At 38.7% G+C, this 12,378-nt stretch overlaps 1 protein-coding gene across 5 annotated transcripts in view; it reads left to right on the top strand.

Moving 5' to 3' along the window:
• Window positions 1-417: 417 nt before the first annotated feature.
• Window positions 418-12,378, top strand: part of LOC131303262 (uncharacterized) — a 47,185-nt gene continuing 35,224 nt past the window's right edge. For 2 of the 5 annotated variants that reach the window (XM_058330043.1, XM_058330048.1), the window contains exons 1-5: window positions 418-574; window positions 2,194-2,378; window positions 5,037-5,214; window positions 5,293-7,536; window positions 9,339-9,414. In XM_058330043.1, coding sequence (XP_058186026.1) covers window positions 2,304-2,378; window positions 5,037-5,214; window positions 5,293-7,536; window positions 9,339-9,414 — 2,573 coding nt within the window. In that variant the 5' untranslated portion in view covers window positions 418-574; window positions 2,194-2,303. Of the gene's footprint in view, window positions 575-605; window positions 837-2,193; window positions 2,379-4,828; window positions 4,911-5,036; window positions 5,215-5,292; window positions 7,537-9,338; window positions 9,415-12,378 lie in introns of those variants that run through there. The other 3 variants (XM_058330044.1, XM_058330046.1, XM_058330045.1) reach the window with 3 other exon arrangements.

The following is a 12,378-nucleotide window of genomic DNA, read 5'->3' on the forward strand; positions in this document are numbered from 1 at the left end:
AGGAAAAAAAGTAAGGGAAAAAAATCCAAAAAGAAAAGTTAAGCAAAATCACCTTTAGTCACATTTAGGGTTTGTTTGGAACTTAAGGAATATAAAAAAATTTCCTCTTCCTTCGTTTAGTTTGAGAGGAAAAAGAGAAGAAAATAATCAAAGTTCAAACTATAGCTTATGTACAGAAAAATTTTGGAAAAATGACGGTCTATGATGTGTTTTGATAATTAATACTCATCAAGGACATGCTGAGAATATTTGTTAATGCTAAAAATGTTCTTGACGAGTATTAATTATCAAAAACGTTCTTAGCCATCATTTTCCCAAAAATTTTCCTTGAACTTTCCTTCTATTTTACTTTCTTTTCCTTTCCTTTCTTCTCCGTACGAACCAAATAGGGCGTTAGTCTTCAGCTTTCCGAAATAAGTACAACTACCGGGAATACTTGCAACACGGATGGAATTGTAGGGCTTTCTACGTAATTTTTCCAAGATATACGTTCGTACCCCTGAATTCCTCTTCGATCGGAATCAGAACCAGCCCAAAATCTTAAATCGAACAAAGCTGGCAACGATAAGCACAGGTACCTCTCTCTCTCTCTCTCGTCTATCTCTCTCTGTTTTGCTGTTTTTCGTTTTCATGGATTGATTTGCTTAAACATAGTACTAGTATGTTTGGGGTCTAGTACATAAGCACACCTTCAAGAGTACTGGATGTCTTCAATCCGCTCAACGAAGATGTAGGAGTATCATACGTTCAGGGGGCCTTATTTTTTGCAATTGTTTTGGGGCATGTTGAAAGAAAGTTTTAGAGATGGAATTTCGAGTTGGTGTTCACTGATTCATGTTAAATTGTTCTTGCCTTTTGGGATCAGAATTCATGTTTAGCTGTTGAGTCTCAATTCCTACGCGAGTTGGTATCAGGTTGTGATCTTGTTAGGCTCGCTAAGCGAGAAAGGGGAAGTTGGGCACGCACGGAGTGTGGGCGTAGAGGTGTCAAACGGGGTGTGCCGTGCCAGCACGTCCCATCAAGCTTTGTGCCAACTGTGCTTCGTACCGTGCCGGTCTGTTTACTTATTCGTGCCATGCTGATTTTTAATCGTTTCGTGTCCATGCTGACCTATCTCCAACTGAGTTTTGCTGGAAAAATAAAATTTGTATCCACTAACAACTTAGTATTCGTTGTGACGTGCCCACGCCCGCGCCCTTTCGTGCTTGTCTAGAACCGTGTCCTGTACGCTAGCCCGGCCCGCTTGACACCTCTTATGTGTGCGAGTGTGCATTTGAGTACGCAGGCTGTGGGAGTCATGTAGTTGGGTTTGATTGATTTTACCACTTTGCCCTAATTCATGTTGTAACGAAGGTAGTTGTTGAAATTTATTTTTTATGGCGGCAATGTTGGAAACCACTTTTATGACAACCTCTGATTTGTTCACATGACTTGGTGCTCTCCAGTTTAGAACTGGAGTAGATGTATCGATACGTATACCTGTGTTACCAAAAAATGGTAACAACGTAGAGAATTACATTTTGGTACGCTTGTTTCTGAAATAAGGTACATCAAGGTTCCAAAATGCTGAATTTAAGCGATCCAAAGTGAACTCTATGTATTTTCTATTTATTTCATTACCACTTCTGTAGGAGAATAAGAAAAATGAAATGAACTAAAAATATAAAGAGAGTGGAGCTTTTGTGAGACAAAATGTAAAAGGAGGAGAGAAAAGAAAGGTCATTATGCTTCTACCAAAATGGCTTACATGAAAAATTTGCAAAATGATGCTCTATTTGTTGCATGTTTACCTCTTGAAATAAGTACGCTCTAGGACTTAAATCTGTAGAAACCTGCCGCTACCATTTCAAAATATAGACATGTGGCATACCCTGTTCCTGTTCTCGTTCTTGGAACCAAAACGATGATCCGAACAAACCAACCCGCAGTCCAGGAACATAGATGTATACACACCTCAACATTCCCTGTTTTTTGAACAATTGGTAAGGTAGCTAAGCACTTTTAGATATCGAACAGACCTTCTTGGCGTGTAAGTTCAGCTTTAGTTTGCGCATAGCAGTAGCGCATGAATATGTACTACACGCATAGATATAGATATGGAAATGTAAACACGTGGTGTAATTAGGTGATGGAGTTTGTGTGTGAGTTGTCTGTGATATTGTGTGTGCTTGTTGAGTGTTCTTAATTTTGCAGCATTTACGGCATGATTTGGAGTATTGAATCGTACAAACAGTGTCTGGAAAGCAAGAAAAAGTTGGGCAGAGTGAGGTTTGGAAACCAAACAGGAGGTTGAGGCAAAGAAGATGATGCCTAGTGTTTCCTTATCGGGCTTGCAGTTTAGCAGGGAGTGTGATTCAGCCCTCGCTCACAGCTCACAGGTAGAGCTCATGCGTTAGGCCCCGTTCCAGAACACCTTTTTAAAAAATAAGTACTTATTTCACATTTTCAAACTCAAAAATAATGTAAATGAAAAATAATTTTTCAATTTTTTTTGCATCGTATTAAAGATCTCAATGAGATCTATCAAACAAAATCCATATTGCATATTTTTAGATTTCAATAAGCCTATAATTTTTGAGCTTGAAATTGCCTTCTTAAAAAATAAGAACTTAAAACCCGTTCTGGAACGGGGCCTAGTACTACAAGAATTTTCCATCATTTCTTCTGATGTTACTGTCTGGAATGTTTATATTTCATGTTTAACAACAGGGTCAGGAAGGTGAGCCTTCTCACCTTATATAGGATCATTTTTTTTTTAATTTTGCGCTCAAATTAATCAGAAGGGCTTGGGTGTAATTTAGCTTAATACGTAGAGAATAACTTAGTATCCTTCTGTTATGTTAATTTGTGTTGTCTGAGGATTCTAAGGTGACAGGTGTTTATTGGTTTCTTGCTGAGACTAGTCAGGGAGAGTATGACATTTCATAGTATAATTTTTAGCTGATATTGTCTTTTGATTTCATTTTGTAAATCGTCGTTTATTAATAATGAAAAACCTCGTTGCATGAGTAACTTGCTCTTAGCTGTTGTTTTGATTTGGATATTTTGTTGTGGTATGATCTTTGTTTACATGTCACCTCGGTTAGTATTGGCAAATGTACCGACCTTTGGTACCAATGCACTATTTCTGAAGTCTCCACTTGATGGCTGACTTGCTGGACTAACCAGAGTTACATGAAAATAGTGATGATTGGTGATGGAAAACTACTGACCAATTTTCATATGAACTACATATCTTCTTTTAAAAGTCAAAATTTGTTTGTAGTTTACTCTGCTGTATTTGTTATTGGTTACCCTTGTACCATATTTTGAGTAGTAGTGGGAATTTGATGACTAAGTTCAGAGTAGCGGTTGATTCTTGGAGCGAGCTCGAGCTGGGATTCCTTTAGGGCATGATCTTTCGCAATGGAAGTATTGCAATAGTATTACTTGTCTCTTTGAGGATGACACTCTAAAAATGTTGTTTACTTTGTTTTTGAAGGTTGTTGTGAATCTGTGTTTCTTTAATAGTTTCTTTTGTGGAAGGTTTTGGAGATTCTTAATCTTTAGGGTTGGAGAATATTACCGTATTCTGAAGATAATTATGTATGCCGATAAATCATTAGAGAGGATTCCTTCTTGTTGTATGCATCGAGAGTTTTTATTGTCATGGAACAACTATGGGGGTGGAAGTCATGACTATAATTTGGTTTAGGATTGGGGCGTGACAGTGTCTGTAGACACTCAATAGTGGGTAACGATATGGGATATGGGTTGTGTGTCTGTCCCATAGGCCTCTGTGGACATGGATCCCCTCAAATATTTATAACTACTCGAGTTACTATATACCATTGTTCAAGATTCCTGTTGTACATAAAATGCTTGATTTGAGCTTTTTAACATGATTCCGTTAATGACTAATAATGACTAGCAGATATGAAGTATACTTTTTTTGCAATGTCCTTGGACATGAGAATTATATGAATTGACGTTTCGACACATACCTTCAGCCGATGATAACTGTACCCGAGTGTATGAAAATCTACAGCGTAACAAGTTTCCGGAGTCAATGTGAGATGTAGTGGTGGGTTTCTTTCTTGTTGGTGGAGATTATTTTAGTTGTCCAAAAGTATTGGTTGCTTGTTCCATCTTCCTGTGTCCAGTTGCTTATGGTTTATTGTAGGGCCCTTGGTGATAATAGGGGAAGGTTCTCTAGGCTTTGGTAGTTTCTCGAACAATGAAGGTTATTTAGTTGGAAAGGAAAGGAAGTTTTTCCGGATAGAAGAGTGGGGTAGTATGTTATTGGTTGGCTTTCAGATTTTGATGTCACATGCTTTCAAAGATGTCACTTGTCAAAAAAAAGATGTCACATGCTTTCAAAGGTATTCCTATGTTTTTGAATTGTAGCTCTTCGAATGCAGTTTGTGGGAACTTTGTTTTTTTTGCTTTCATTGGTTTTTTATTTACCCTCCTTGTTTTGTTGGACATCTTGTCCCCTTTATTGTCTTTGTACTTCTTCTGCTAGCTCTTTAATAATTCTTTTATTCTTGGCCAATCAAAAAAGAAGGAAAGACAAACTTGCTTTCTAGAACTCTGGAACATGGATGATTTATGTACCTACGCAAATTTTTTTGCCATCGGGTTTTATTCAAAGAAGTCCAGAATGTGGATGATACAAAAGTAGAGTACTGGTATTGAAATTATCTCATGCTTGGATATTTTTGACTATTTCCCCATCCATTTTTCCTTTTAACTTTGTGGTATTGTTGTAGGGTCATGGTGATTTTTAGTATGTGTTCCTTTAGTTTGTATGTTTCTTATTGTTCTTTGCTATTTACTGCTCATGTAGGGCTTTAAGGAATAACTCCTTTGTTAAATAGGTCACTGGCTTCACATATTGATGACGGGAGTGAGTTTATTACTATCCCTCTGTGCGTATTTGAACTTTTTTTCCAGACACCTGTTTGACCATTATAATTGTTTTTACCATTATGATTGATTGTTTTTTCATATTGCCTTTTTTATTTTTGTTTTTGTTTTTGGCCTTATCCCCTTAGGACATGGATTTCAACGCTGCTGGTCAGGATCTTGCTATATTACAGTTGCATAAATGGGACACCTCCGAAGTCCAACTCAATCTGTCCGAATTTCGTGAAGCTTTTATTTCTCCTACAAGGGAGTTGTTATTATTACTTTCACATCATTATGAAGCTCTACTACTTCCTCTAGTTAAAGGTGAAATTTCTCAATGTCGTCTGCCCCTCTGTAGTAGCACCCAATCTTTTCAACCTCTGAGTTTTTTCCCCCATGCAGGGCAATTTTTCGACTGTAAGGACCCTGAAACTTCTAATGAGAGCCTTCAGATTCCAAGTTCCTTAGCTTCTTGTACTCCAGAAGTGAAAGCCCCTTGTAAATCAGATTTGGGGGATGCTATTTCAAGTACTTCTGAATCAATAAGGATGGTTGCTGATAATGATATTTCACATGGAATAAACTTCTCAAGTTCTAATAGTTACCCTTTTGTCGGGGATGTAAACTCACTCACTTGGGGTATATGCGGGGATTCTTATAATCAGCATGAGGATGCTTTATTTCGAGAACTGCTATTTGTGGCTGGTAACCGTGGTGTGACGGTCCATGCCTTCCGCCAACCCAGAAGTTCAGGTGAAATTGCTAAACCCACAGTGGGGGATGGGATATTGGAAGGGAGGTGGGTGGAATGGGGACCACCTTCTTCCTTCAATCACAATAAGGACGCACTGGATGTCTCCAATTTGGATTGTGAAACATTTAGTGGTGTCGTCGAACATACGAGAACCAACAGAACTGGTGAAGGCCGGAGTGATCTTTCTACGGAAGCTGGGAAGGATGAGTTTTCAAGAAGTGTTGCTCCAAAGAGATGGTTGGAAACTTTTTCGACCAAAGTTGAAACTATGAAAACCGATGGTAATGTTAGGACTAGATACCCTGCAGAATCATCATTTCCCTCAGCAGCAATGGTTGTTTCATTCAGCATCCTTGATAGGAATTCACCAGTTCTGGACTTCTTACCTCAGACCTGTTCCGTGACACAAAAAAGTGAGGTCTGCAATGAATCTGTCCCAGATCATGCAAATAATGCATTTATGACTTCAGGTTTGAGTTCGTCTGGTTTTTCACTTGATCCTGGTGTTAAGTCCAACTTCATCGGTTTTGGGATGACTGCTTCATACAAGTGTTCTAAATTGTTCTCTAGCAATTCACATCACCTTATTGGGTTTGTCTTAAAACTGAAGGATCCTCTACCTGTCAGCTCCGGCAGTCAATCCGAAAGAAACTGTAGTAAAGTCTTACTTCTTGTTGCTAAGTTGGAGAGCTGTGGAATACAGTGGGTTTGCTCAGTGAATCTAGCTGAAGGCTTAGACAAGGGGCTAGAGGTTAACTGGACAGACTTTGGATTTTCTGATAATTTCCTTATTTGTCTTAATGAAGCTGGGAAAATATTTTTCTATGGTGCTATGAAGGGTGAATACGTAGCACAAGTTGATATTTTACGAACATGTGGACTTCCTCATCAGTTAATACATGAGGATCAAGAAAAATTGTTTAGAGAAAGTGATGTGGCTCCTAGAAGTGTTGATATCTTTAATAATGTAAATGATGATGGTGTTAAGAACAAGTCTTCGTGTCAAACTGGTGATGTCTTTGGTAGAAGGGTGTTTAGACGGCTGCTTATTGCTTCACATTCTTCAGTCTTTGCTGTGATTGATGAATATGGTGTTATCTATGTAATGTGGGCTGGTGATCATATGCCAGCAAAGTGCCAGTCATTTGAGAAACAGCTTCCACATTTTCAGAATTTAGGGGTTGGAATATTGGTTGGCTGGGAGATTGGTGGTGCTGATATCAGTCATCAAAGGGCTTTTTCTAATGCACCTGGTTCTCATAAAGTAAATGCATCATCCTTAATTTATAACAGTTCTTCCTTCATAGACTATGTGACCAGTAATGGGCTTCCGAAGGTAACGAGTTTCTCCTCTGCTGCACCCCAGATAATCAATAAAAGGTTTTCAAACCATGAAGTATCGTCACGTCATTTGAGAAAAATTGTTCTTCCCACAGAAAAACTTAGTGAAGATGATATTGTTTGTTTTTCTAAATTCGGCATTACTCGGCTAATTAAAAAGCATAGAAAGGAAAGAACAGGTTGTTGGATTGTTCATTCACCTTTGTATGTAGACCCCGCAGTGAATGATGATAGACATTTCAGTCTCCAAGGTTGGGAAGATTTTGTTGGAGAAGCCATTGGTTGCACTTTCCAGGGATGTTTTTATTTGGTGACAGAAGGTGGTCTTTCCGTGGTTCTTCCCTCAGTTTCAGTTTCTTCAGAGTTCTTTCCTGTTGAAGCGATTGGATACCCACAATCAAGTACAAGTACAGATCGTGGCCCTCAGTTTGGGAACCTTTTCGAAATGAAGGGATTGCAACGGCCTTGGTCAGCTTGGAAAGTAGAAATATTGGATAGAGCCCTATTATATGAGGGCCCTGAAGAGGCAGACCACTTATGCTTGGAAAATGGTAAGAACCTTTATATCATGTGTGCATGGCGATTAATATCAGTTGTTAGATGGTGCTTGCATGTATTGGCAAACATGTAATAGTCCACTGTTGTCTGATTGTTGCCTCGTTTCCTTGCCCTAACTTAGGAAATTCAAGTGTTCTATGATGTATATATCGGTTTATTCCCATTTGGTCTCTCCAATAATGTGATGTCTATGCAATGCTATTTATTGAATATGGAAAATGGTTTTGGAGTTTCTGGCTATCTCAACGGTAGGACTTACTAGTTATTTTGCACGATGCCCTAACCCTCATGGATTTGTTCTCTATTAGGTCATATAACTTGCATGCTCTGGTGAGTTGTCAAGCATCTCAGTGCAGATATTTTCTTGTTACTACAAACTAGAAAAAGTAAATGCTTGAGCTTGAGTGAGAAGGCGTTTTCTCATGTTGATTTGTGCCAATGACCATTAGAGCGAACCTATAGGACAAAAGGAATGAACTGACTTCACGTAAGGCAAAAAGGTTGTGCTCCACGTCGACATTCAGCTGAATAACTGTTGAAACATATTGGTTATTAGTGTTAATAAAGTGGGAAAACGAGGGGATTCGAAGCATAATGGGACTTTTAAACTGAATGTTTCCCTTAAAGCTTGATAAGAATGAGAATCTTATAGCTTAAATAATATTAATTCCTGTTTGTTGGTAAAATGTTACTCCCTCCGTCACACAATGTTGGTCCTTTTTGGAGATTCCAATGTTTTAAGGGGACAAGCATCAAATGCATGTCTCCTTTGAAATTGGCCATTGATTTCCATTACTACCCTTTGAATACCTCTTTTAAATTTATATTTAATAATTAATGAAGGGTAAATGTTTTCCAAAGAGGACTAATAATTTGGGACATCCCAAAATGGAATAGAGGACCAACAATATGGGATGGAGGGAGTAGTTCCAAAGCCAGAAAACCTTGCTCTACATTCTGAAGCTTGAGTGGGGGTACTTTGATGGTGGCTGGTAGGTGGAGGATATGGTTGTTTAATTATGGATGACAATGGGTTGGGTATGGATCGGAGGTAGTCCCTCCTTACCCGATTTTCGAACTCCAGGCTCAACTCCATACCGTTAGATATACCTAATTGGGGGTACTTATAATTCACCAAACCAATACTCAAATGGGTATGGTTGTTTAAATAAGTTCAATCTGCTTTGGTGTTGGGTAAGCTTACTGAGATTGGAAGTTCTGGGAAAACAGGCCCTTGTTTACCTTTTGATTGGTTTTTAAAGTAGCTGCTAAGACAAATCCCCGTTATATTTCAAAAGGGTTGTTAAAGCATCCAACTCCAAACCAATTGGCAAGGAGTGGAGAGGCCGCCCATGCTTATATACTACTTTTAGAGGAAATAATTAACCGATGTGGGACAAACTCTAATACTCCCCCGCACGTGCGACCTCCGACTTGCACATGGAGAGGTAAACAAAGGATCCGAAACACATGGATCACAATGAAAGAAAGTGCAACTATGGCACGAACAAAGGGGAAAAGCCTCCGAAACCCTAGCTCTGACACCATGTTAAAGCATCCAACTCCAAACCAATTGGCAAGGAGTGGAGAGGCCGCCCAGGCTCATATACTAGTTTTAGAGGAAATAATTAACCGATGTGGGATAAACTCCAACAAGGGTTAACTGAATATTTGTCTCCATTGATATATATCAGTTGGAGATTCATTTGGAGGTGATGTTTTGGCATATTTTCAATAGCTGCATGTTTAGTTATCAATATGCATAGCATGATTATTTTAAATGCATACATTGCAGGGTGGGGCCTGAAATTGTCTCGGATACGACGTCTGCAATTGGCTTTGCACTACCTGAAATTTGAGGAGATTGAGAAGTAAGATTTTGTACTATATACTTTTGCCTCCTTGTTATTACCTTTCATTTCCTACAAACCTGCACATGGATGTCAAATGTATAGATCTATATTATAAAACAGGGCGGAAAATGTTTAGGCGTACAACCTGAGCAAATCCACTCATATATTCATGTTCAGGTTGTAGCTGTTAGATCATTTCTTTTTTTAAACGATACAGAGAATTTTCCTTCTCCCCTTCACTTTTTAGGCAATGTATCCCTATTTGAATGTTGCCTTTTATGATCAAATTGGAAAACTTCTCAAAATGGTAACTGACACTATACATAGATTGCATTTGTCGGGTAGAGAAGTTGGGTAGAGTGGGTAGTTTATTTAAGTTGAGACTATGTTACCTTCTGGCGTTGCTTTAGGCCTTTTGGCACGGGCATCCGCTAGTCATATATGTGAGGATTGAGGAAACTTGAAATACAAACTTAGTAGTGAGTGTCTGGGACTAAGAACACGGATACAGACACGAGACAATAAGACACGGATAAGAGTCATAGGATAAGGACATGCAGACACATTATTTTTTCTCACGGACAGTTGGGGACAAGCTGAAATAAAAGTACATGTTACATATTTGGCGTATGCTATAAATTCATAGAAAAAGGCAAACAAGCATTGCAACCTAGGGATAAATGACACAAACAACATCAAATTTAATATTACGAGATAAAAGCAATGACACTATGGGGTGTCTAAATTCATCCAGATTTTAAGCAAATAAGATAATCAGATGGCATATCAAAATGGGCCTGAATAAGTATTCAGAATCAAGTACCGACGGTCATCACCCAACATTTCAAGATTTCCTAGCATGTCTTTAGTGTGTCCCCAATGTGTTTGACAATAGAGGTATAACTATAAGTACCAAATTGAACACATATTGGGCGTGTTTGACTGTCTAGAACGTGTTTGTGTTTGACTGGCGTCGAAAGTTAACATATGACAGTAGACATGTCTATGCTTCTTAGCTTTTGACATTATCATAGTGGATTATTAGTGAGGCACATGGGCGACTCTCAAGGCTCATGTATGTGGTATAAAGGTACTGAACTCTATTAATAGAACGGGATGCGACTCCCCACATTCTTAGAGCTCTAGTACCTGAGCCTTGACCGACTCCCCAACTGCTTACCTCTCTTTCCTGGTGTAACTTTAGACTCCCCAGGTAACACATGCCCATCACTTCCATTCTACATCACTATCCAACATCTTGCATTATCCTTGAATTTTATTGGTTTTGAGTTTTTTGTGATTTGTATTGAACAAACTTAATAACGAACCAAAAAGCTTTAGCTATTAGGTGGGGTAGGTGCCAACGGTGTATTATTTGATCACCCATTCCATTCCCAAGTAATGTGTGAGTTTTTCCTTAACACCCCCCACACGTGCAGCCGCAATTGAGGCCTTTCATGTGTAGCATCTTTTATGGGTTTGCCATCATGTTGCCTTTTTTTGGATCTGCCATCGTGGGGATGTGGATTGTAAATTTTTGAAAATGGGGGGTTGCAATGGGCCTCGCTTTGGTACCATGTGGAACCTTTATATCCAACCTAAAAGCTTAATTTATTAGGTTTGTGGAGAGGTCGGAACATTATATTAACTGATCAGCAATTCTATACCCAAGTTATGTGGGATTGTTTTTCTTAACATATATCATAGGTAGGCATGCGATATATAGAGGAAGTACTCTATGCTTTTGGCTGGGGGTTACCTGAAAATGACAAAAAATGACTTTTTCAAGCATAGTGGGCTCTTGAATGTTTGTTTTAGACAATTTGTGTCGAAGAATTTACAACTACTTTATGATGGAGTGGCACCGCTTGGAGTAGGGTACATAGTGCAAAGTCACAGGCTGTGTTATACGCAATACTGTATCACTTTTTTGCAATCTGTTAGGGGGTTTGTGGTGACATTTTTGTTTGTTAGTGTTTCTTTAAACAGATGAAATCATGTTTGGTAAGTTACTTTTTGTTCTAAGTTACTGTAACCGTTTACAACATTTCCAAAAGTTGTCAAGAGAATGAAAAGGTGTTTTAAGTTGTGCAAATATGAAAACTGGCTAGCTCAAATTGCTCATATACAGTGCCTTCATCTTATCCGGAGGCCAAACCAGCGGTAGAATCTTGGACATTGCAAGAAATGTGCATCACAGCATTTTTGAGAGCCCCACCTCTCTCTCTCTCTCTCTCTCTCTCTCTCTCCATGCCTGTGATAAATTCTCGTGCAGACTATGGTTAGTTTTCGAACACCGATCTACACGTGTTTATGGATTGAACGAGATTCAAGCCGGGAAATGGTGGAATTTGCCAACGCTTTGAACCTCCTGACGTACACTGTTAACAAGGTCCTAGATCTACCGTCTTTGTGTTTTAGTTTGCCTTCATCTGATTTTCGGTTTCTTCTCTGAAGATATAGGATTTTGTGCATAAGACATGCTCAATTTGCAGATTGGAAGAAAGGGGAGAAGACAATAGCTCTGAAATCATCAGCGATGATACTGCGATTAATGATATTGTGAATGCACTGATGCAAAGGAAAACACATTTACAGAACATGATTTATAGGGGTTTTTTCCGTACTTTTCACAAAACATTTACATACCAAACATACTTTCTATTTTCAGTTTTGTTAAATACAAAATGAAATCTCCCCACTTTTTGGTGAACAACATACCAAACACCCCCTTAAGGTTTTCTGTGGTCCGGGCATTTGATAAATGCTCGAGTCTCAAGTTTTATATTTTCTGTTGAGAAATCTTAAGAAGTGTCAGGGTTACTCAATTTTTATTTCAAGAGTAACAGAGTTTGTCTAGGGAAGCTTTTTATTAAAAGCTCAGGCTTGGCTGTTTTGTGGAATAATATTTGTGATAAGGCAAATAACCTCCAGCCCTGCCTAAAGTTCTTAAAGATCCCCAAGCTCTTTTTGGTTTTGGCC

The sequence above is a fragment of the Rhododendron vialii genome, chromosome 10a (genome assembly GCF_030253575.1).
Source record: "Rhododendron vialii isolate Sample 1 chromosome 10a, ASM3025357v1".
NCBI classification, from domain to species: Eukaryota; Viridiplantae; Streptophyta; class Magnoliopsida; order Ericales; family Ericaceae; genus Rhododendron; species Rhododendron vialii.